We start from the raw sequence: 25,969 nt of genomic DNA on the forward strand, positions 1-25,969 counted from the left end.
TGCTGGACAGGGTGGCCGGCTTGTCAGAAGAGCTGATAGCGTCACGACTGGTGCCTCTTCTACTCAATCAGCTCGTGTTCGCAGAACCTGTAGCTGTCAAGAGTTTTCTTCCTCATCTGCTGGGTCCAAAGAAAGGTGAACTTTAAGTACTTTCTCTCTTCACAATTATTACTGACAAGTTTGGAATGAATTCAGAGTGGTCGTTCCATTGAATCAAGGGAATAGTGGTGTTTATTTAACCAGAACAAATACTGTAATATACAGAACTGGGAAGGACAGTTATGTGTGCTTCCCCGTTTGCAGTACTTTCCACTGCTCTGCTGATGCTGGGAGAAGAATGAGGAATTGCCTGGGCTCTTTCCTGGGTTTACCCATCACCCCCTGCTCCCAACCCAGGCTTTCCCACTGCCTCACTGCATAGCCCTCTTCTCACTTTTTTCCCCTACCCCACCTGCCCCTTTTTCTTCTGCCACTGCACTCGTTCTCCTGTCAGGGCGCTCAGTCGCTTCTCCTTTCCTCTGTAAGGGGTGTTCAGCGTGTCTTGCTGGATCCCCAGCTATCTCTGTCCCAGCTGTTTGCCTCCCCTTGCTTAAAGCTTTTCCTAAATAGCTACTGGTGTTTCAGCCAAGCAGCACCGGTCTTGTGGCTGTTTGACTTTCAGTGTTCAGAGCCGTTGCCGTCGAGCAATGGATGCTGGCACTGCTGCCTCCCCTCCCTCCCATCTCTGACATCCAAAGCGAGCTCTGTTGGCAGCTGACAAAGAATCGGACCTGGCAGTGGGGTAACACTGTAGAATTCGGCTGTGATGGTTTCTCAGTGAGTAGCTTTTGGGTGAGCCATCTCTCGTTGTTGAAGCAGCCTTTTCCCATCTTCACCTCTCTTCCCTAGAGCAAATTGGAGAAAGCCAGACCAGCTGCCTCTTGTCGCCAGCCTTGTTCCAGACGCATGTCATTCCTGTGCTGCTGAAGCTCTTTGAGGTTCACGAGGAGCACGTTCGAATGGTGTTGCTGTCTCACATTCATGCCTACGCAGAACTGTTCTCTCGGGAAGAGTTGAAAAACATCATATTGCCACAGGTTAAGGACAGCAAAACAATACGCAGTATATTCTAGAATATGGGATTTCTACTGCTCGGGTTGGTTCTTAGCTTAAAGTTAGGATCTCGTAGTGCTGGCCACAAACAGTTTGCAGCCTCCTTTCTGTGCAAGTCCCAACTCTCACGCCCCATCCTGATCTGGAGGACTGGTTTTGTTAAACGTGGCGCCCTCTGCCTCACACACACCCCTTATGCCAACACCTGGCAGCCTTGACTGGCAGCCTCACAACAAGAGACTCGGTTTCTGTTTCACATCACAGCTGTCAAGAATGGAGCGATCGGCCAAAGCCCAGGGGGCCGTGGCGTTAGGTTCCAGTGCTCACCAGGCGCTAGGGTCAGGCACCCTCTTTAGCTTGTAACACAAAGCAGAAGGCTGATTTTATGCTACAGAGTAATGACCAGTGTCTGCTGAGAGCTGTGGGAGATCGTAGAAATGAAATGTGCTGCAAATACAACATTTAAAGGGGAAAGAAGTGAAAAAGCAGAATTTTCTGTTCTCGGTAACATTATTATGTTCTTGGTGTAGGTACTGCTGGGCCTTCGAGATACCAGTGACTCCATTGTTGCGATAACGCTGCACAGCTTAGCAGTTCTCGTCTCCCTGCTTGGACCTGAAGTAGTTGTAGGTGGAGAAAGAACAAAGATTTTCAAAAGCTCTGCACCAAGTTTCATGAAAACTGCTGATCTCTCCCCAGAAGGTAAATGCTACGATCAGAGCGCGCTCGGGATTCTTGCCCATTCTGTCCAAGCAACATAGGCAGAATTTCTTGGATGATTAATCTCTTGCTGTTGACAGGTTAAGTGAAAAAAAGTTAATTTGCAGCTAAACTTCAATTCTAAATTAGGTGCTGTTTGCAGATACAGAACTGATATCAGAAGAAAACTTAGATAAAAGTATTTTAACTGTAGGAAATACATGGGAAAAAAATTTAAATCTCTTCTTCATTTAAGAATCCTTGTTAAGTAAAAGAGATTAAGTGTGTGTGTGTTTGTCTTTGGCAGAAAAACTATACTGCCCTCCTAAAGGACTTATGTACTTACTAGATAGTTGTTTAATATTCCCTCTGTCCTTCATGTTTTTAAAAATAGTACATTTCATCCTCTTCCCCCAATTTCTATTCATAGATTGGAAAAGGAATACGAACTTCCCTATTTTCTCAGCTCTCAGGAGGCTTTTCAGCTAATCCAAATGAAGACAGTAGTCCCTGCACCTGCTAGATAACTTGGAACCAAGTGTACTAAGGGAAATCTTTTCTGGATATTGAAACTAAGAATGCTTATAACTGGAGGGAAGAACCAGCATTTGTTCTGCTTTAGGCGTAGAGATACCAAATGAAATGCCTGCTAGAGATCAATTTAAGTATAAATGTCTTCTTCCTGATTATGTGTGTACTGACAGCTACCACCCTTTATTAAAATTGTGGATGGCTCATTGCGTTATTTTTCTTTATTTAGTAGACTATAGTAAATAAACCCCTTTGGATCACATGTTAAAATCAGGCTTATTTTTCAGAATATATTTGAAATTAGACCTGATTTAACTATTGACAAAATCAACAAAAACCCCACCTTTGTCCTCAGCGGTGAGTGATAACCTGCAGAAAACAGTACACGAGGCTGAACAAGCTGTTTGCCGAAGCCCCTAAAAGGATGTACCTTTTATTGAGGGTACTTTGGGGAGGGGGTGGGTTCCCAGTGTTAATTGCAGGCCGGGTATCTCTGGCTGCGCTGGTAAGCCCTCGCCTAGGCAGGCACCACAGGTGAGCCATGTGGAAGCAGACGCCGCTCTGGCCCAAGCCATGCTGTTCTGGGCTGGTGGGAAAAGGGCCTCATGTGGCCGAGACCGGTGCTGGTGAATCACCACCAAAACTCCCAAAAATGAACTGGAACGAGGCGCTTGCCAAGCTATCGTCACTGACCCGGGGAGACAAACCCGCCTCGTGCAGCTTCAAAGCGTGACTTTGCTGCCTGCCACCCCACCTCGGGTGCGATACGAGGGAGGCCGTCATACGGCCTTCAGGGTAGGGACTCGTGCTCCCGTAAGCTGCTCTGCTCATGCCCAGGCATAAAAGAGGGTTTGTGTAGTCGTGTGAGTTTGCTTATGCTTTGAATTGTGGTGACTGTCAGTGCTGTGCTCTTGTATGAGGCAGAGAACAGGGGATCTGTGATGCCATGCAGTACAGAAGCCAGGATTTTGGATCCAGCCAGGTGGCAGACAGCATTTTTTAAGCATCTGTTGTGATGATAATCAGTTTGTTCATTGTGTATTTCTTGAAAGAACGTATCAGCAAAACCTGACCATTTACAGTTGTCCAAACTTTGTACTGGCAAGAGCTGCAGAGGGCAGGAACAGAGGCGTATTGTGTTAAGTCCAGCCCAAGGGGTGCAGCTGTTGCATTGCTGCGCCAATCTTCATTCCGTATTGGGTGTCGGTGCCGTAAATAAGAACGTTCCAATGCTGCGAGCAGTTTCGACTAAGACTGGCCACACACCTTGTAGACCTGGTGTCCTTTCTTTTCTTTTGTCTCTGCAGAGTCCCCTAGTCATGTTTTAAGCAATCAGAGAAATCAGACCTGTCGGCCTTTGAAGAACAATTCTAGCGTGTTCCCCATTGCTGCAAATGTACCTGTCAAGAAGCTTTCTGTGCGACAAGACAATCCGCTGGCTTTAAAGACAGGTAAAGCGTAGCCCTAGCTCTTCCTTTTTAGAAATCAAGTGTTCCACAAATGAAGTGTTGCTTGACAAGATGTTAATTTTCCCCACGTGCTGATCTGAAAGAGATACAGTGAACCAAGGAAGGTAACAGTGAAGGAAGGAGAGTGTGACCCTTGACTTCCTAGGGAATAATTATTTGGGAATCTGATACGCACAGACTGCTGGCCGGCCTTGAATTTCTGTTTCCTTAGGGCAGGTTCTCTGCTGTGCTTTTTCACCCCTCCCACAGCTTGGCAGATACACTACACTTATAGGTCAGCTCATTCTCTGACCTCAGAAGCTGACTCGGTGTACTGTCACGGCCTTTTTTCAGTCACCTACTGCTTATCAGAAGTCAGCTTTTATCGCCCCAGGGCTTTGAGATGAGTACCCCGCCTTTGCAAGCAGGAAGGCAGCTGTGCTTTCTAATACGAGAGGAGCTTAGCCCTGAACCCTCTTTCCAGTCAGTGTTACTGGCTTATTTCCATCCCAGGTGCTACCTGTGACATCCAGGAGTTTTAGGCACAACGCTGTCTACACTCGCGCTCTTGAAATGAGTATGTAACTTTGTCTTCCACAGGTGAGCAAGACACTCAGTCCCCCCTGAATGGAATTCCTGGAAGCATTAATACGCTAGGGAGCAGCAGGAGCTCTTTGACTACCTCCGAAAAGCCAGCAGAGGAGTGGCCAGACTGGAGTGAGCCAGAGGAGACAGACACTGAGAAAACTGTGAACATTCAAATTCAGCCCCGAGTGCCGCGGGGCAGCGTGGGAGCTTATTTTGCTGAACATGTTGTAGACGAGAAGCCTTGGGATGACTTTGAGCCCAGGAGCCCTAGTCCTGAATTGTCCTCAGGAAACTGCCTCACTGTGACGCAAGCTGATGATGCAGTTGAAACGCCGAGGCCTCTGCCAGGTACCCATCAACTGAGCAAAGAATTCAAAAGCCTCAGACTGAGTCTCCCCACCACGTCCTGCCCTGGGAACAGCTGGAGCAATGACAAGTGGGACCACCAGGAACAACTGGGAGAAACTGTGCTGCCAAAAATGACCTTTCAGGAAAGGCTGAAGTCTTCACCGGAGTCTGGCCTAGGAGAAGAATTCACCATCAAAGTGAAGAGGAAACCCGTGCGAGACCCGGAGCTGGACTGGTTTGCTGACATGATCCCAGACATTAAACCTTCTGCAGCTATCTTGATTTTACCTGAAGCGAGGACAGAAGTGGTTGTTCCCAGTCACTCTGGTGTAGTATCCAGCAGAGAAGGTGCCTCCCAGAATGTGCTGTTTTCATCCAAATTTGCAGCAGCTGATGTTATTGAGGTAAGAGGCTATAGGCAGTGGGGTTTAAATGACTGCACACTTGAGAGGATCCTAAAGCACGTACATAGCACAGCACACTGTTGTAGCACCCACTGGCTCCTTAAGCAGATGGTGGTTAACTCGAGGAAGTACCAGCAGCATACGACCCTACAGTTGAGTCTTTACCTGTGAATACAAGATGCGGAGCTCTGAATGATCCATCTTACCAGGCACCAGGTAATTCCGTGGGGCCTTCCTACAGCAGCGAGAGCGCTGTGCTAAGTCTGCTCCCTCACTGTTTAACTTTGTACACTACTAAGGGCACTGACTAAGGAGTTTCAGCTCTAGCTTTTCATTTGTGCTGCTGTATCCTGGAAGCAAGGACCCTGTGCTATGTTAGGGAGAGTCGCAGTTTGTCGGGCAGGTAAAGCAAGGCTGGATCCTGTCTGCTGAACGGGCATGGCCCAGTGTACAAACAGAAGGGGGCTTTCAAGCACAGAGGATGCTCGGTGCTTGGTGTTGCTCCTTGCCCTTCTAGAAAAACCTCACAGCATTGTAAATAAAACCTCTGGATTACAGAGTAAAGCTTTTTGGGTGCTTTGTTTTCACGACACAATAGCTGAGACGTTTCTCCATTTCAGAGAACCAGGGGAGTTATAAAACCACCTTTTTAAGTAAGCAGGTAAATCCCTCTAGCCCCATCACAGAGACTCTGGGGACTGCTTCTGTTTCCTTGGAGGAGAGGCAGCACTCCCAGCACAGCCACCTGAACACCTGCCTCCGTTAGGGAATAGATGTTGATTTCAAGTTGTTTTGCTAATTCAGCCTCAAGAGAGCTACCACAGGGGTAACAGGTCACATGGGGAGAGGAGCCATGTTGTAAACAGAAGTTGTTTGTTTACGCCATTTGAAAACAGCACACTGTCACAGTATCAGCACCATTTTGGTGGGCAGTCACTCGCTGTAGTGCGGTCAGCGCCATGTAGTAGTAAAAGAGCTGTGTCTGGGGACGGGTGAGGTCAAACTCAATAGTGTTCGAATACAGCAGGACAACAGCGGCTGCTTCCTAGGGGAAAGAAACCTAGTTTATAGCATTCTGGTCTTAATGGAAAGTGAGTTTGGTACAAACAAACAGTTCTTGCTTTAGTTTTATGAAAAAAAATACAAGACTGTGTTAGTTTGCTCTTGTCTTTACAATGTTTCCTTTTGTAGTTAAAAGCTCTTTAAGACACAAAGCTGCAAGTACTGGCACTTCATTTTTAGTCTTATGAGGAGCTTTCGGCATTCTGGATGAATGCCTTGTTCTGTCATCACAGGCTACTGCCTGGCTCCTGGGGCTGTGCTAAGTACAGAAGTACAGTACATGTGCCTTAATGTTGCTAATTTTACATGATTCTAGGCTGAAGCTGCAGGCTGGGGTGAAGAAGATGAGTTGAACTGGGAAGATGATACCAACTGGTAATGGGACTGAAAGAGACAAAGGCAATTTATGGTGTGTTGGATTCTGTAAGAGAAGTCGCTGCTTCCCCAATCCAATGGATAAGTACCTCAGCACTGCTTTTGCCAGAAGGCAGGCACTTGCTGCGGCAGCCAGCAAGATCCAGCGGGGCCCGATCTCTTGCAATGGATGCTCCTTTCCAGTCCGTGCCAAAAACTGCAGGGGTGAGGCCTGCACTCAAGCAATATGCCCAGCTGTGGAGTGTGTCGCTGCTACTGGAAGGAGGAACAGCACGATGGGTGTGTTGGTGCTGATGTGCTACTGGAGGCCAAGAGTGGTGTAAGCCATTGTTCCAGAACCCATCCCTGCTCTGAAAAACTGATGACAATAAATGAAAGTCACACCCGACTTACTTGGTTAATGTGCCTTTTTCTTTTTTTTCTTCCCCTCAGAAAAGCAAAGCCCTTAAAAGGAGCCCATTTCTAACTTTTTAGTTGAGATGATTTTAAGATGAATGTATGCTTTACTCAACTTATTTATTTCTGTTTATACAGTTCTGTCAGTGGATGGCACAAGAGGTGCTGGGAGCTGTGCAGTGAAGGACCACTGCACACAAACTGCTTAAGGACCGCATTCTTTCTGCTCTTAACTGTGACCAATAAAGATTATTTTGAAAAGATGACCCTAGCGTGGAGTGAAACGAGCAGCAGAGCTATGTTCAGAGAACAGCATAGAGCCTTAAATTGTTATTCTTGAGTGTATTTTAAAATAAAGATAAAAACAGCTACTGCATAGTCACCTGCACATGACAGGAACAAAGGTAACTTACTTTTACAACAGATTCAAACATCTTAGTATTCAAAATACAATCTCAGGAAATGTTTACCACCATACAGTAGCTTAGAAGAGAAAGCTATACACCAGAAATATACAAAAGGACAGCTCAGATGCACAATAGTGTCCATCAAAATGTATCAGTCCTTCCACCCAGTTGTTGTGAAAGACAGGCCAAGATCTCACACCTCAGTTCATTTTGGCATGTTAACCGAGACCCAGCAGTACAGCAGAGCATGGCCCTGTGTCACAGTTTTTTCTTCTCCAGCAATCACAGTACAAAGGCATCTCTTCCCTCAGAAGAGGGAGCTGGTTTATTGTCTCTCAAACCTGTCGAGCCCCTTACCGCACGCTGTCTCTGAGGATGGCTATAGCTGTGTGTAGAGCCTCCAGTTTCGCTGCAAGCCAAGCAGGGGGTGACCCTTTCCGGAGCAGCAGCTTCACAGCCTCCACTGCCCCCTCCATCGTGCCTACTGCCGACTTATACTGCTCCTCAGAGGGTGGATGACATGCTCTTTTTGCCAGAGGCTGCAGATTTAAGTAAACACGAGACATCATTTATAACGCTTTACATAAGTGATCAGTCTTCATCCAAATGCAAAAAAAACCCCCTTAGATGGAGAAGAACTGCAAGAGCCTCCCTTGCCTTGTGAGAGTTCTTGCTAGCTGGCAGCACAGAGCATTCAGGTGTACTGTAAGAGTGCACCTGACCTTTTTTCTTAGAACATGGAGGGCAGAAAGACCATCTTGAACCTCTTCAGGTCCTTCCAGAACTGACAGAAATTGACAATTGAGCCCAGATAGTTTAAAGAAGTGCACATACCTCTCCTGATGACTCCGCTTCTCCATCCATTTTCATGAACTGTGCACTGCAGGTAATTCTTTCTTGCTTCATGCGTTCTGTTCGTGCTTCTCTTGTCTCTTCTACTTGCCTCGTCTAGGGACAAGGCCACAGGAGAGGTCACTAAACCCAGGTGGCATTACCAACCTTCATAGGCTCAATTTATATGCCAGAACAAAGGGAAGGGAGGGAGAGATCTTAAAGCACAGTTCAAAGTGAATCTAATTTCTCACACACTCCTCTAAGCAGGAGATTGAAGTTATCTACAACTTTGCTGTAGCATCACTGGCAGCTATCAGTTCTTTTGCTCATTATCTGCTTGTCAAAAGCTGCTCAGCCAGATAGCCCTGCCTTAGGTTACAGCATGATACCTGCCCCGTCTTTCCCATTGTCTGTGTTCTGCATGACTAGCCATCTGCTCTTAAGAATTTTTTCTAACATGTAAAAAGGACTAAAAAGTTTTATATGTGTTCATTTAGCTTTCACAAACCTATCCAAGAGAAACAGGGAAGGAAATCACACAAACCAAATGATGAAATCCCTGTCTTTTTAATAGCTAACTTTTCTGCTTACAACAATAACTGTGCGATTTAATGATTTTTTTGTTCAAGGAGGGAAAAGCAAAGCATTTAAATCAAAGTTGGGAAGTAATGGAAGAGCAGCGTGCATAGGAATGGCAGTTGTTAATTCTGCTGATTAAAGCAAGTAGAAAAGTTCAACCGGAGCTCAGTTAACAGAACAATTTATTTTAAACTAACTTAATCGCCATGCAGATGATGCAGGTGTAGACATAGGCCATGTACCGCTTATAATGGATGTATACAACATCAGCTAAGAAAGTAGTAAAATGGTTCAACAACATACACACCTTAGCCAGAAAACTAACAACTTTGTCCTTAGTTTCTTCAGAATTAAGGCACTGAGGAACAACATCTTCATGGCTTGTTTCCTGTCAAAAGTGTTGAAGTTGTTTAGTACATTCATATTATCAACAGAATAGACAAAGTAAAAAATGTTTCTGTGACAGTCCCTTTCCTGTTGCAACCAATCTAAGCATGCAACGCTTAATCTTCCTTCACTTCCAGCTCCTGAGATCTCTTACAACTGCAGCAGCCCTCATTACTTTTGATGGGCAATAGCATCTGTAATACCAAGATCCAAATCGCTCACTGAAGAGCAGCAAATTGTACAGGAAATTATTCCATCTTATAAGTTAATAGAGCCAAATACACGCATACAGAGTTCTGCTATGCTTACCTCTGCAAAATGTGTGAATGCTTCCAACGCATGCTGATGAATCAGCCAGGTCTGGTCAGCTAGCAGAGAAGCAAACAAACACGACAACTGGGGTACAACTTGCCTCTGAAAGAGGAACAAATATCGATCGGTTCCAAAGAGTGAGTTGTACATATCTTACCATCACGATTTATTATTAAAGAATCGCTCTAAGGTCAAGGGACAGCTTTGTAAAAATGTGAGAGTGCTACTGCCCTGTCTGGCAAAAAAAAAAAGGCAGTGTAAAGGAGGTGACATGTTCTATTCTTTCTTCTTGGGGGTTCACATATCAGTCCGTCCTAACTGGTGAGAAGCAACACGCAAATGAATAAACCAAGCACCTTAGATGCACTCAGTGTGTCTCAGTGAAAAATATAACTGCCGCAGACCATGAATAAGTCTCCAAGATGGTTATGTCTTGGCACTCCGGTATGTATTTAATGAACTTGATCCTCTATATTTAAATAGCGTATCTTTTAATCAAAAGACTGAAGATTATTTCACTAAGGCCACAATTGTATTTACCTGTGCTTCTTGTGGTATAAAAACCTTTCCCATAGAAGAGAGAAAATCCACCATCGCTAGACGAACATGATCTGGGGGATCCAACTGGAAAAGGGAAGACTGCAGTGCAAATAACTGCAGAAAAGAAATCCCAGCAAAGTTCCATCAAACAGATTGCAGGTGAAAACTGTTGTCTCATCTTTAAATCTAAAGATACGGATTTTAGAAAACTGGACTGAAAACAAAAGGAGGTATGTTACACCTTGAATAAAAACTGGCTAGGATAAAGCTGCAGTGTGGATTTTAGAAAGAAATGAGCACGCTCTATAGCATACCCATATATCCCAATTATCTTACAGAGTAATAGGATTCTCAAAAGCAGTGTTAACCAAAGTACCAAATTACTTGCTTTAAAGACAAGGAAAGTAATCAAGGAAGAAATAAAATTAGGAGCCTCTGTGTGTTAAGAGAAGGCCAGACCATGAAATAACTCATTTGAGATTTCAGTAAAATCACAAAGAACTTGGTTTTCATAAAGTAAATTATTCATAAGAAGTTTTTGTTTTGGTTTTTTTTTGTGTTTTTTTTTGGTTTTGTTGGGGTTTTTTTTTGGTTTTGTTTTGTTTTTTTTACCTGAGTAATCAGTTGACCATCTAATGCTTGGATGAAAAATTCCAAAAGGTGAAGTAATAAACACAGTGTCTGCTGGAGACATGGCTCGTCTGAGACCTTCAACAGATCACAAGGTATCAGTAACGTTGCATCTTAGCTTATGGAATAACTACTTTAAAAAGAATTTAAAGTTACAGTAGTGTTCCAAAATTCCTAGCCTAACTTCACACACATAACACATCGTAAGCAGCAGCAGCAAACATTACAATAGTCATATCAGTATTTCTAGGTAGTCATATTTCACAGGACCCTTTTCTTTGATTTTTTTATTAAGAATATTTCTTATCCCTCATCTCCTTCCTCTCACTCAGTAACATACGCAGCTAAAGGTTATCCAAACTATTTCTTTTCCCTTATCAGTTGCCAAATGTCTTCACAGAACGGCTGAGGTTGGAAGAGACCTCTGAAGGGACACATTGTTGGCTCTTCTTCGCCCCCATTCACAAACTGTTTTAATCCAGAGCAAGAACCACAACAATCCTTTTTGCCTTACTGCAACTGCAGACGTGAACAGGTACGCAGTCACAAAGGAATCGCCTTACCCCTCGTTCTCAAATACGGGAGGAAGGTTACTAGCTCTACAGGTTTTCATGTGCTAAGCTATGTACTAATTAAATCACCATGAGTTTTGTTCATATTCTAGTGAACATTTAAAATAGGCCAAATTTGTAACTGGTATGAATCAGAATGTGGTACTACAGACTTCTCATTAAGCAAGTCTGAATCTGACACTGAGTAACAGATGGACTAACAAGGAGCCGTATATGTAATATTCAGGAGAATTCAAACTCCGCTTCCCAGAGCACGTGCCTGCCCAATACATAAAGCAGCTGAGAGCAGATGGGCAGCGCAGTTACGCGGTGCTTTACAGAAATGGTCCAATCCAAGTAGAAGAACTCGGTAACAAACACATGATGAAACAGCGCCAGCCTCTCAAAGCCATCGTGCTTTCACCTTTGGAGCAGCAAATTCTCTTACCTGCTTAGCCTGGAGAAAAGTCCAGAACTGACCAAGCACTCCTAAGACAGATGCCTGAAGTTCTGCCTCCAGAGCGTCACCAGCAAAATTGCAGGCAGCCAGCAGGACAGACAGGGCAGTATTCTAGTAGGAAAAAATGTGTAAGACAGACCAAAAAAAACTACACGTAAAATGAACCAAAACCCCAGGCTCATATTAAACATCTAAAATGATACAAGATGGCAAGAAGCCCAATGTGCTGTGTCAGCTGTACAGTACAGCTAATCCACCAGGCCACCGGCCAATAAAGCTTCCAAAGCAGGGAAACCATCCGTTACTTCTGTGCGTTTCACACGGTGCTGTAGGCATTAGCTGCACTGGCAGGCGAAAGCTGGCAGCAGATACTTCATTTGGAAGTCTCTGGTCTCTCACGCTCCTTTGCCAAGGAGACCAGTGAGCATCTTTCAGATTTGATGCCGCATAAAAACAGCAAGGACTTTAAAACTTAAAAGTTATTGTACGACATAGTATAGATCAGAAATTCTAAAGAAAAATACACCTGCTTACCCAGAGAGCAAACAACAACTAGAATAACTAGTAAACTACAAGACCCGCCCCAGACACCCTCAGAGTAGAGGGTCCTAAAGGTGCCGTGTACCAGAAGAAAACAATAAAATAAGAGTTTGAGTTCTTGCTCATGCATATGCCAATTAGGCAGGAAAAAACGCTGTGCAACACACAGAAAAACAGAATCAAGGTGACAGCAACAGAACCCTTACAGTTTGGAAATCCAGAGTTCACACATTTTTACAAAGAGAACCAAATCTCCTTTACCACAGGTCGGAGCTCTCCCAAAGCACGCCTGCTACTCAGCCACCGCCTGCACTGCGCAAGCCCTGTCACACAGAGCTGACATGCCACTCGTTTCCTCAGCTCAGGATTCAGGGCCTTGAGGGATATGTGCTGCCACACAGACAAGTTCTCCACCTCTTCTGGAAGAAACTTATGAGCAAATTCTACCTGTGAACAAAAGTTAATAGGAACTAAACAGACCAGAAAACAATTTGGTCATCTGTCAGAAAGCTGAGAAACCAAAACGCACTACTAGTTTGCTTTAGAAATGTACATGAAAAACAATCACATAAAACCTTTCATTTAAATAAAATATAACTTTTGCTATAACAACCTTCTAGAACTACCACCGCCCTTGTCACATATAGGACATCAGAATGATGAAGGAACTTACTCTTTCACCTGCTTGAAGCAATGGCCCTAGCACGTCGAAGAGTGAGCTTCAGCCTCTCCAAGCTCGACAGAGAGGCGCTGACAGGAAAGGATACTACCCTTTACATCTGATGACGTGAGAACACTCACGAACACCAGTCACAGATGCAGTGACGGGACGTACAGTTTCAGCAAATCTGGGAGATGTGCTGTTTTTATACTTAGTCAAAAAAAGACTTCATTGCCGCCCAATACGACCTCTCTTAGAAAGGTGTACGTGCCCTTCTTGTTTTAAAGAGCACACCTGCACAAATTAGTATCCGCTACGACAAAGTAGTAACAAGTACAATATCAAGTGTAGCAAGCAAGCACTTGACACCTTGTCACTTCTTCAGAAGTGAAAGAGGCTATTTTAACACAGGCCACTGATTCAAATCTCTTCTATCAAAGACAGAAGATGCTGGTGCTATACTTGCCTGATGATCTGGAGCCATTAAGAACAGCATACGCCTCAGCAGAACACCCAAGGCAGAGACCTGGTAACAGTCACTGGGCCAAGACTTTATCTGAATTAGGATAGAAAGGTAATACATCTAATTAAATTAAGGAAAAAATCACCACTCAGCAAGTGACATCTACACAGGATGTTCTGAGAGTTGCTAGGTGGGATCACAGCAGTAACGCTCTAAATAAATGCAGGACATGTTGGAAATACCAGGTATTTTGTTTTATATTTTCACAGTACTGCTTTTGCTAGTTATTAACCCAATTTGAAAAATTAAAACAATCTCCATTTGGATTTGGAAAAAAGTGAAATTCCTGTCTTTGGTCATTTAGAAAGTTTACTGGTAGAACAAGGATTAAAACTGGTGCCAAACTGCAAACATCACTGTGGTTCTTACCAAGTGGGCGATCACAACAACGTGGTGAGCGCACAGTTCAGCTGTTCCATACCTGGAATGTGCGAGACAGAAGCTTGTGAGTCTGTACTTCCTACTCTTTTACAGACTAACTATTACAAATCTTGTCTGAGAGATGGCCATTTCCTCTAACATTTTTAAACTTGATATGCACAGACACAATTTACTTGAAAGAACCATTCCAAAAAACAGTTATTAAATAATAGAAAAGGTATATTCCTCTTACTTGCATGAATGTAAAAATAGCTAAGCCATTTCTGCTCCTAATTTTCAAAATATGCTCTATATCTGAAAAGAATCCAATTCTGGGACAATTTTGTCTTTAAAAAAAAAATCTCTCTCAAGGAATTACATACAACAACAGAACTCACTGGATCTGTGGAAATCCTGTTCGATCTGTAATAAAAAGATCTTACCGGGCAAGGAAGCACCATGAGTCCATTGCTAGCAGAGATGTGATCATACTAGAACCCAGCACAGCATCCAGCAGAGCATACTCCTGAGAAAACATATATGTAAAGTCACGCAGAAACAGATTGCAGGCCTACTATTACTTTTACTCCACTAATTAGCATAAAACCTAGTAAGATTTTCCACTTATCCAATTTAAAATGTTTTAAGAACTCATTTTCATACTCTATATTCAGCTACACCATTAAGCAAGCAACTACACCTTTAGTTTTGCATACTTTGAATGTACATGCGCATTCATTTCAATGGCCTGAGGATCCTTCACTTCTCAAAACCTTTCATCATGTGCATCCCTTCTTCGCAAGGCAACTTGTATGAAATTTTTTTTTTAAAAAAAAACCAAAACAACGTATTGCCAATTTTATTGCCAGCTTTATTGGCAGCTTACTGTAAACCAAATAAAACCTTTTCCTCTTTTAGGAACACAAATTTTATCTGAAAGAGCAATGTAGCATTCAGGAAAGAAAACCCTAAATTAAGGATATAATTTTTGTGACAGCTCTTATTACATTTATCTAGAGGTTCTTTGGTCTACGTGCAGTAAAAAGTGAAAAACTTTTAAAACATTATATAACGTTAATCAAAGCCCAGAATACTCCTCCGAAGTAGAAAAATTTGCTTATTACCATTTTATGGTATGTTCTCAGCTGCAATCCCAATATAATCTACTCTAAACATTAAATGCTACTTTGTTACTTCACAGTATAGACTAACAAAACCAGGTAAATTTAATACAAGTTGAATGCTGCATAAGAGAAAGCACTGAACTTTTCTAACAACTTGACCTCCCCCCCTCCCAAAGAGAACAAAAATTTCCAACAGCACTGAGGTTCTCAAGAATCTGTATAAAGCTTTATTTTTCCCTTTCCCACAAGTGACATTTGCTGTATAACTGAACTTCAGTCATGTAAGGCTATCACGGCTGCTTTCTACAGAACCACTTCATACTTAGCGTCTCTTTAGAGCTAGATCATTAGAAAGAACTCATCATTTTTTAAATAGTACCTATGCAGCACAACAGCTGAAGAGATAACAAGCAAAAAACCACCTTACCAGCTGAGGAAAGTGTGATGGGAGCGTGGAAGCAATGAAGGAACACAGGTGGACACAGACATAGTGATAGAGGGTGATGGGAACCGCTGGCTGTCCTGTACTGATCACCTCTGGCAAACAAACAGGGAGAGAAAGCTCGCCAGAACATTGCTGGAAACTGAAGAAGAGAGCTGAAAACAAAGACAGGCTGCAAGGATAAAAGGAAAAAAAAAAAAAAAAAGAAACCAGTTGGGTTACAGATATGCAAATTCCAAATCCTTCAACATCTGTACTACAGAACCTTTGTCTTTGACCAGAAACGATGGCAATAACTTCAGTGCTTTTACATCAGATTTACATTCCTGACTACCTTCCTCTTTTACAAATTCAGGTGACTATTAGAGGGTTCAGGCATAAAAATGAAAGATTTATCTTAGTGAAGTATCAACAAATTACACACATCTCTATTCCTACCCTGGAAGTACTCTAAATACCATTCCTTTCCTGAAAAAGAGAGACATCTCTGACTCTGTATCCTTCACTCTTGAAGCACTCAACTTCAGATCCTATTTTTCTCAGTATAAGGATGTAAATCCATAGAGTCTGACAAATTTTACTATTCGGTTGCAAGGGAAACCCCAGCAGCTGAGCCCCTCCATTTGCCCATACAGACTGATTGCTGTGGTGAAGAACTACAATGAAAACCTTTTTAGTACCTTTTTCCTGTGTTCCAGAGAGTTTGCACTTCTTCAGGCTGAGAGGGCAGCTTGTCCATTATGGTAATCAGGAGGAGACACTGGGGCAGCTGCTGCTCAGGAGGGAGACCTGTAGAAGTGTTTTTTTTAAATGTGATGCTAGTTGCCCTGGTAAATATATTGTGTGTGTAAACTGGCTTTTAAGCAAGTGACGAACAATGAACAACTGGTGAAACATAAAGTTCCCAGTAAAACAATCAAAAATCACTTATAAACACAGCTGGGAAAAAAGGAACGTTTCATCTTGAACATTGTGTTTGAAGTGAAAAGTAAGTGCAATATACCGTATGAGGCAAAATCTAAAATATTCCAGTTCTGAACTGTCACTGCAAGATGCTGCAAAAGAGTCACAATCTGGATGCCCTATGCTTCCAGTCTCCTTGAAAGCACTGGATGCCTCAAACACTGAAAACGCAAAGTTTTCTTCTAAGTGTGTCAGGATAATCACAAGGCCAGAGTGTGCAGGTGGGAGAGAAGTCAGCCAGCTATCTCAGAATTATGACATGTTGGTCAGGGGCAGAAATCGGAAGCGGGGTGTGTTATAACAAGCAGCTCATCATTTTCCAGTTTGAAGGCATTCTACTTTCCACAGAAAATACTTAATTTAGTAAAAAAGTAGCTCTTTCCCCACCAACAGAACAGCAGAAAAATTTCAACCCACTTTGAAAGTTTGTGACAAATGTGGATTGAAGTTATGCAAAACAGCAGAACTAAAACAGGATTTCTGTTTGACGTTACTGAGTACTTTGGAAAAGGAGCATTCAACAGCAACATGAACTATCTGGTACAAAATTCATCTGAGTTAGCATGCAGGTGCCTGTATCATAGTACTTACAAAAGAATTAGAGACAAGCAAACCAGTACAGAATATTGCTTGTGGTCCAGAAAGTCAAAATATCAACCCTGATCCCTTAGAGATGCTTACATAGTACTATAGCCGTGGTATCTGTATTTTAAACCCACCTAACTTTTCACTTAACACTTGCTCCATAAAAGGGCTAAAGGGAAGAAGCTGGTTGATGAGAGGGTCCAGAGCCACAAGAAAAACCCGGGATATTTCATCTCGATGAACTTCCAAGATCTCTGGAGCATAGAGACTGGGAGGAAATTTGCTGAGGAGGGACAAAAAAAAAAAAAGAGTTTAATAATTCTTAAGTAGCATTTTCAGTAACATTACTTTTAAAAAGTAACTACAGAAAGGCAAATTCATTATTTCCTTGTTATTGTGAGATGAAAGACAGAAAAGGCTCCCCATTTTAGAATATCTATTATAGCCTGAGATTTACAACACTGCAGTCAGCCTTTAAAATAAGCATCACAATCCAATGTTTTACTAAACACTGAAAGAAAACCTTACAAGCTCATGGAAAAAATGCATGTAAAATACATAACATATATGATAAGAAATAGACTGAATCACAAAAAAGTGAAGCAATGAAAAGCCAAGAAAACACCCGAGTACACAATTTGACAGTCATAAATGTCACAGCACCAATTTAACACGACACTAATAAAAGGGTACCACAATTTCTTTGAAAAGCAAAAAACCCTAGGCAAAAAAAGTGAGATAAGAATAAAGCAAAAGAGAGCATGAAATTAAAACCTTTTACCCTTGCAGCTTATAGTGACTGTAAAAATGCTAACTTCCTACTCAAAAATCCTGCTCAGTTTTGCTGAGTGAATAAAAGTTTACAACCTTCTACTTGAGAAAGATCTACAAGGTAAGTAAAGTTAGAAGAGGAAACTCGTAAAAAAATATCCACCCTTTCTTGCAGCGAAACATGCAGTGAACTCATGAGTGCACTCACCACAGAACCTGGTTTTGATTCCAAAAGAATGACTGAAATCAGCTCTCTATTATGAATTCCACTTTTCCCTATTCTTCCCACTATTGCAGCAAATAGAACAAAACTTTCGAAAGAAAAATGAGAGGCCGCTTGCAGACTGTCACACTTTAAGTATACCATTAAAAAAGCATTTGCTTCCAGGGGAACCAGAGTCCTTTTGTGAGATTTCACAAGACTATAAACACAATAGTAAAGCTACCAAAAATTTCAGGATACTCTGTTTCTGATCCTCTCTCCCTTCAGGACAACCGTTTCCCTACTTTGTCTTAAAGTAGAAACAATCTGTCAAATGTTGCTGCTGACACCTGCATTTAGTCTTGGATTTTTTCTTTCACTAGAATTTAAGACAGGAAAAAAGAGAGGGTGGCTGTTCAGTTATCTCTGAAATAGAAAGGAATTAGGATGACTAGGGAATGTAATTCTGAATTGCCTTGACTTTGCACGTGACTAACATCACGCTACTGTTGGTTTCAAAGTGGAAGGTACATTGCTGGGTTGCTCTGTTTTAACTCTGCTTAACTGCTTCATTGCAAGGTGACCAAAGGACGAATCCTACCTTCAGGAATTCTGACTTTAGGAATTTTCAAATGAAATTACATAAATAGACCCAGTGTCCAAGACAATCAATCTGCATATTCTACACATAACTTGTTAAGAAATGTTGACTTAAGTAATTGCAACAAAGTTAGTGGTTTGTCAATATTGGACACTCACAGCACTGATCGAGCATGGGGTTAAGGTAACTAGCATCACACAAAAATGCCCAAAGTATTTTAGATTCCTGTATGTGAAAAAAGAAAGCAAGAGCTCTGGAACAAGAACTTTATTTTTACACCTCAAAATACTTGCAAATTTAAGAATGCAATATGGAGATGTTATTAAGATACTATCAATAATCAATTACTTGTACTTCACTTACCTGTATATCTGAAGAAAGAGCTGATGAAACTGAGAACACGAATCAGAGAAGAAAGAAAGAAATTCCTGCAAAAGCCATTAATTTTGAATGGTACTTTTAATATAAAATATATGATTAAATACACTTACTTTCTGTTCTGCTACATCAGTGTGTGAAGTACTACACTGCAAAAATTGGTTAAGTTCTAACAATCCACAGCAAAAAGCAAGTGCAAAGCAAACAATAAACAATGTATTCCTAAGATTAATTATGCTACATGTATATATATTGTAGGCAAAACAATTAAATTTATAGGCTTATTTAAAAAAATTGCTAAGTACAGTTGTAATAGCCATAGAAAGCTCCAAAAAAATGAAGTGGTCTCATACATGCTGTAAGGCTGGTTTATACTGTCATAATGCTATTTGGTTTTTGCCAAAAAAAAACACCACTCACCCAAAAACCAACAACAAGCAAGAAATTGCCCCCCTGCTTTTACCCCATGGGAAAGAACAGACGCAGAACGCACCGACAGTGCTGTTCCTAGAGAGCAAAATTTTTTCAAGTACATTCTTAAAACAGGTAGATTTACAGCATGTCTTCTAATAATGAGAACAGACCCCCAGAGCAACAAAGTGAAATAGCCAGGAAAAGAGCAGGAAGTGAGTGTCAGAGCTAACAACAGTATGTGGGCATTTCTTCTTCTTAATGCCACATCATTTTCGATTGTTGAAGCAAGCAACAATTCCAAAAACTTGGTGACAGGTTTCATCTGAATTCTTCCAGATAAAGTTACCATTGCATTGACTCAAGGCTACCTGTAAAGACTGGACATCTCGTGCCAACTCCTCAGTGACATCACATGTAACACCTTATTATTCTTGTTTGCTTTTCTGTTAAATCACAGCAGTAATCCTGCTTAGGCTTGTGGGTGTATACAGGAGGAAGAACTACAAGCAGGTTACCCATGGATGTTAAGTCTACCACCCACACCATATAGTCATAAATTGATATTGTGCAGTACAAAATTATTCCATTTGCAGACCAGAGGCTTAAAACGAACAGTAACACAGAATTCAGGTATTAAAACCTACCTTGGTGTAGTGTACAAGGGAATTAGCAAAGAATCTGCACAGTTTGACTGTCTTCTGAAACAGCCTAAGGTCAGTGCCCTCCTGTCCAAAAGAAGCAGTTCTAAAACTTAATATACAGAGTAACACAATAAAAAAAACAAAGTTAGACTGCTAACAACGTTCAAAACCTATTTCAAACTTGATTCTCTACAGACTCTGCAGCTAAGTGGGAAAAACCTTAAAAATCTTCAGTATGCCTCAACATTTTTATAGTAATATTCAGAATTGAAATGTTATCTTTTGATTGACCTTGGGATATTGTCAGTTTAGGAAACAAAAAAAAAATTCCCACAGAGTATGGTGGAAACTTATTTTCAATGCCTCACTAAAACATCCCCAATCTAAACAATGTTATGGGCCTCACTTTCACCTGGTTTCAAAAGAACAAGGTATTCTGCCTACCACATGAAGCGTAAAAAAACCAACCAAACAAACAAAACAAACCCACAACCAAACCCAAACCACTCCAAGCAATAATATAGCACAAAGAATTTATCCTCCTCAAGTTCAACGGCAGCTTTGGGAGCTTTTTAATTCACCTGTATCTCTGACAGCTTCATTTGCTCAGCCAGTTGCAAACAGGAGTGAAAAGAAAGAAGAGTGTCCTTGCACAGGCCACTGAGGATGTCGCTGTGTTTCAGATGGCACTGCAGCAGAGAATGATGCTTCAGGCTTTGCCTAAAAGATGGGAATATTTAATTGTCAGAAGCAATCACGCAATGAGTTAGTAAAAATCAAAATAACTATTTCTTCTATTTAGGCTTTTATACAACACTAAGTGGTGCAATATCCGTGTACACCAAAACCAGAAATTTAGAGGGAACAACCCTCTTCACAGCCACGACTGAAACACAGAGGAGAGGCAGGATGACGGTGCAAGACAGCACAACTCAAGCGAAAAACGCCTACAAAATTGCAGGTCGGACTTCTTAAGATTATTTATTCAGACAACGGTGTTTCAGATTTTCTTCTGCATTGTAATGCAAAAAGTCAAGCTTCTATTACTTTTCACGCACAATTCCTAACTACCTTCACTGACAGTGCCTTTAATGCTACTTACTAGCTAAGTAACTAAATTGAATTATCTAATTTCAGTTTTATTTGAAATTGAACATAAAGCTACTGAAACACTGGTTATTTAAAATTACAGTCTGGTGATCTTACAATAAAATCCAAAGAGTTCAATGACATACTTGATTATGAACTTCCACGTATTGGCATGAAGAGCATGGTCCATATTGGAAATGACAGCGCATATCTCCAGCACAGTGTGGATTACTAAGAAGGAAATAACAACAACTGTGTTAAATCAAATTTATGAGTTCACAGCTATGCTACTCTCCTAGGAAAACTGCAGCAAATCACAAGGACTAAGAGCATACCACCATGCTGACACTGAATCAGGAACATAGCTCGCTGCTTAGGTGCTGCACCTTTCCTACAAACCTACACAACATGCCCCACCTCACAGGCAAAGTTTCAGGAGAAAAATAGAAATATTTCAAGCTTCAAAATTCTGCTTTCTGAAAGGCTGGTCAGGACAGAGGAACTGAGCATGCTGAGAACCCTGTTTTAAAAATTCAGACACACTCTCTATAGAAAAAAAGACTGAGCAAGACTAAAAAAAGTGTGAGATGCACATATACCTGACACCATATCTGTGATGTTATCTTCAGTCGAAGCAGAGCCCATGGAAATCATATCAAGGAGTTCCATCAGCTGCTTCTGAAGAGAGTAAGTTTCCTTGAACATGGCTTGTAGGAGGTCAGAAATCAAGTGCAGACGCCCACAGTACACTGATTCACTGTCCTGTAGGAAATGGGGAAGAAGAGTTTAAAAAAAAGGTTTAGTAATTACAGCCTGATTTTTCACATGCTGAAAACATCAAGAGCTTTGCCATACATTTCACTGGAAAAAAGGACAAGGCACAGACACACCGACCTTAAATCACAACACAGCCAGATCCGTCACTTCTGCTACCAACCCCTGTTTGCTAAATACACAATGCTATTGACCTGCAGCCTCATCAACAACTAATGAAGTCTGCCTGGCTTGAGTGAGTTTACTGGGCTTTGGATTAGGCCTCGATGAACAAACGTAAGATCATACTTCCGAATAAAACAGTACAATGTTAGCCACAAAGGAACTAGCATTCCAAATGTTTCCCAATACTTTCAAATTAGAATTGTTAGATAAAGGTATGGCACTTGAGTTCGAGTTCTGACACAGAAAACTGATGTAAATGTTCCCATAGGAAAGACAAATTGAAAAGTGAAAATGAAGGCCAACCAAAAGCTATTGTATCCTTACGATAATCTTGTTTTATTTTCACTGTTCTAGAGGGAATTACTGCTGGATCTGAAACCGATACGCGTTACTCATCGTAACCAACATAAAGATCCTAATCTCAATTTTCAATCCACCTTGGAACCTGCATAGAAATACAGTAAGTAGCACCATTTTGGTAACCATCTGCAGCTCTGAAAATACCGCAGCTATCAGAAGTGCACAGATATCAGAGAGCCTATATTTATAAGCAAAATATGAACTAGCACAGTCTGTGCCTCTCACTACCAGGTCAGATTTGCTGGGCAGACAGCTGAAAAATCATCTTTGTACTTGTACACTAAGTGAACTACTTAACAACTAAATTTAAATTAAAAAAAACCAGTAATTTAACAACAATATTACTTCAAAATAGGACCTTCTACAAAGTGACTGTTTCCTAAAAGCCAACCAGTGTAACAATTTTTTTCCTTCTAACACAGACCTACCTTGCAGTGCATAAATGTGTTCTTGATTACATAAAGAACTGAGGATGGAAGGGTACGGATACTCTCCAGAGGCACACACTCTTGCAGTGTGCAGATGTATCGTACACAACCAGTCAGAGTCTCCAACAGTTGCACCATAGTCTTAAAGCAAAAATAAACAACAACAATCAATGTTTTTCACTCCTGTAATAATTTCTAAAGCATCTTTTCTTAGCTGAATTGCACCTAGATTTTTATGACATTTAAAGTTGACTGCTATTTGCATTAAGAAGTAGCTTGTTAAAGATGAATAAAGCTCCATAAAATACTATCAAACAATTCCAGAGCTTTTCTCTGATACCATATACTCTTTGAAAGCTTCATATTTCTTCTGACTACTGATCTCAATTTACAAAAATTTTAAAACTCAGAGTTAAGTAAGTGTATAAATAGGTGCCAGATACACTCTTCTATGGAGAACCACATTCCATTTGCATTAGGAACTCAGCAGAATTTGAGATTTTTTTTTTTTTCTTAAATTATGATTAGCATCACATGCTAGATGTAATCAAATCATTCACAAAATGTTAATTGAACTTCAGCTGCAAAAGAAGATCAAATTACATTTTAACCACCTGGTTAGTAGCTGGCAAAAATATACTAAAAACCTCTTAACTGTTTAGGTAAAATCAAAGAATAATGTAAACATTCCTTTGAGAGATTATTCACAGGACTTGCCTGTAGAAGATTCCTTATGGTACTGCATAACCCTGTATTCTGGCTGGTTAATCCTTTGGCCTCACTGGATAATTCATACATCAAGTTATCAAATAACTGTAGAGTCTGTCAGAACAAAACAAAACTTAAACATTTTATTTATAAATGTAGACATGCAAACAGTAACACCATTCGATATCCGCTTGCTTCTCTGGCATGGAGTCATGGGCTACTGAGATAACTCACAGGAGAAAATAATACTTTCTAGCATTTGAATCATAAATCATGATACATCAAGAAGCAAAAACCGTCATATGGTTTTCCCAAATTATAGACAGTAGCTATAGTAGCTGTTACTTTTTCTAAAATCTCATAGGAAAACAAACTTCCCAGCTAATTCACTTGAAATATATATTTCATTCTACCAAAGATTTTTTACTTAGTTAAAACCACATCATTTTAAAAGGATTTTCATTTTGTCTCAGAAAAACTGGGGGTTTTGTTGAGAAAATGATCATTAACATTTTGAACACATAAAAAAAAATGTCTGTGACCTACAACTAACAATAATGTCTACTTTGGTTGAGGTCCTTGGATATTTGATGAGTGTTACTGCTGAGACTGCAAAGACAGTGAGGTGCTTCCAGGCACATGCAAGATACTACAGAAACTGGTATGGTACTGCAATCCTTCTTCAGGATATGCCTGTTATGAGCCATTGCTCTTGTAATCTCCAAAATCTGCTACAGGACATAAAATATGGAAAATGGAATTCAAGTGGCCATTTTTACTACCTTCTTAAAATATACAAGCTGAGGCCTGAAACTTAAATCAGTAATTTGGTACTGCTTTACTTCAGTTAAAATGTAGGCACTGAAGAATTTTAATACAACTACAGCACAAAATTCTCCATCATTTAATCAAAAAAGAGAACATATGCTAGGCTAGTATGGTCTAAAAGTTTATTCACTATATTATTCACAAATTTCACAACATTTATTCATGATATACGAGTGTTGGGTTCTTCACTGTATTTGTCCTGAGAGACAACCTCATGTAAAAATTCTCCACCTTGGTCATTTTATAAAAAGCCCAATCTTCTCAAAAAGAAATAAAAAATAATTCTCCTACTGAATACAAACAGTAAAACATAGCACGTTCAATCCTCTCCCTGTTGTAAAGAATAGTAACAATCACAGAAACAATCCAACACAAAAACTTTTAAAGGGTAAAATTTTAATTTCAAGTTTTGTATCCAAAACAATTACATTGTGTGAACTCAAAAAAGAATCACTGCATTCTAAGCAGGTTTTAGCACTGGGGTGACTGAAAATTCCACTTTTCATGGAAGCTGTCATACCTTAGGTAATACTTTTGAGAAAAAAGTTTGTTCCAAATCTGCGACGCTGATATGGGGCAAAAACATCTCAGTCAGGATCCTCAAAACACCTGCAAAGCAAAACAAACACTGAAGGAAAACAATGTATGTTTATCAGAAACATGCAGCAACCTACCAGATGAAACAAAGAACTGCATCAAGCAGAAACAGGTCAGGTATTTGATTTTGAGAGAGGCAACATAACATTTGCCACATATGCATTATCTGAAAAATCAAGTAACAACAACAGCTCCAACAAGCATAAATCCATCAATAATAGCATCACATCTGACTACGCTTAGGTGAAGGCTGAGCGCAATTGTTTGCCCACAGCGCTAGAATTTTCCATATTCCAACCGTAAGTAGTTGCACATTTAATGTGCTGATTGGCACCAATGCACAACTTAACAGTGAATGTTAGCAAGACTCCTAAACAGTTACGTATCAGCCTCATTTTCTTATCACTATCAGGTATTACAAGTTTTGCCACCTGTAAGACAATAAAATACAAGACTAAAATCACCCTTCTTTCAAGTATTTAAACATCAGAAATAGCGGGAAGGAAGAAGCAGCCTTACATGCATAGCTTCTTATGGGCTTTTGTAAAGCGTATTCAACATCCAATTCGTGTAACGTGCAAGGTCCATCAGGATCGCTAAAGACCGTGAAAGCCACTAGTTATAGCATAAATATTTTTAAGTAGTGCAGAATTTACAATGCAATTGCAATACAACGATCCATAGAAAGAGGCGGCACTTCTTGGTCACTACTTACGAATATGCTCACTCCAGTCTTCAGACTCTTGATACAGAGAGTAAAAACGTTAAAGAAAGTGACTTGTTCTGCCATGAAGGTTATCTTCAAAGTATCTGCAGAAGTGGCAGTGACTTCTCTCACACTGTCCTGCATACACCTCACCCATCACATGAAATTGGCAGGGATGCTCCATAACCACTGCGGGCAGATACACCTCAGTACCCGCACAATCACCACAAGTATTTCTGCAATGTATTGGGAGAGTAAGACGGGGTGGGGGGCATTATCTACAGTGCTAAACGAACCACATGCTATTTTCTACCGTGAATCTTTTATTTCAGCGAAAGTTTGTACTCATTTCCAGTGACATTGCCAGCACTCAGCTTCTCCGTCCTGTGTTAGCCCCTTACAAAGGTTGCACCGCTTTCCCTCCCACGGACTTATTTGCTCCAACTGTGTAATGCTGAAGGAGGAA

The 25,969-nt window shown here is 41.0% G+C and overlaps 2 protein-coding genes across 3 annotated transcripts in view; one reads left to right on the top strand and one right to left on the bottom strand.

The window, feature by feature from the left end:
* SCYL3 (SCY1-like 3 (S. cerevisiae)) overlaps window positions 1-6,931 on the top strand; it is a 14,125-nt gene extending 7,194 nt beyond the window's left edge. The window contains exons 8-13 of one of the 2 annotated variants that reach the window (XM_009694602.1): window positions 1-135; window positions 889-1,076; window positions 1,623-1,794; window positions 3,630-3,773; window positions 4,371-5,110; window positions 6,489-6,931. The exon at window positions 1-135 is cut by the window's left edge and continues 4 nt beyond it. In XM_009694602.1, coding sequence (XP_009692904.1) covers window positions 1-135; window positions 889-1,076; window positions 1,623-1,794; window positions 3,630-3,773; window positions 4,371-5,110; window positions 6,489-6,551 — 1,442 coding nt within the window. In that variant the 3' untranslated portion in view covers window positions 6,552-6,931. Of the gene's footprint in view, window positions 136-888; window positions 1,077-1,622; window positions 1,813-3,629; window positions 3,774-4,370; window positions 5,111-6,488 lie in introns of both variants that reach the window. The other variant, XM_009694603.1, reaches the window with a different exon arrangement.
* A 772-nt stretch (window positions 6,932-7,703) lies between these two features.
* Window positions 7,704-25,546, bottom strand: LOC104157313 (chromosome unknown open reading frame, human C1orf112). Its single transcript, XM_009694605.1, has 23 exons — window positions 25,513-25,546; window positions 24,721-24,809; window positions 23,382-23,486; window positions 22,665-22,805; window positions 21,537-21,699; window positions 21,084-21,168; window positions 20,430-20,568; window positions 19,852-19,932; window positions 18,779-18,843; window positions 16,976-17,124; window positions 15,974-16,082; window positions 15,279-15,465; window positions 14,171-14,253; window positions 13,737-13,788; window positions 13,311-13,400; window positions 12,445-12,630; window positions 11,632-11,754; window positions 10,615-10,710; window positions 10,003-10,116; window positions 9,460-9,564; window positions 9,071-9,151; window positions 8,185-8,298; window positions 7,704-7,889 (listed from the first exon to the last, which is right to left on the bottom strand). The coding sequence occupies exons 2-23, from the start codon at window positions 24,784-24,786 to the stop codon at window positions 7,704-7,706; spliced, it is 2,520 nt and encodes an 839-aa protein (XP_009692907.1). The 5' UTR covers window positions 24,787-24,809; window positions 25,513-25,546.
* Window positions 25,547-25,969: the final 423 nt, after the last annotated feature.

Source organism: Cariama cristata, unplaced genomic scaffold (assembly GCF_000690535.1).
Source record: "Cariama cristata isolate BGI_N322 unplaced genomic scaffold, ASM69053v1 scaffold11082, whole genome shotgun sequence".
Classification (NCBI taxonomy): Eukaryota; Metazoa; Chordata; class Aves; order Cariamiformes; family Cariamidae; genus Cariama; species Cariama cristata.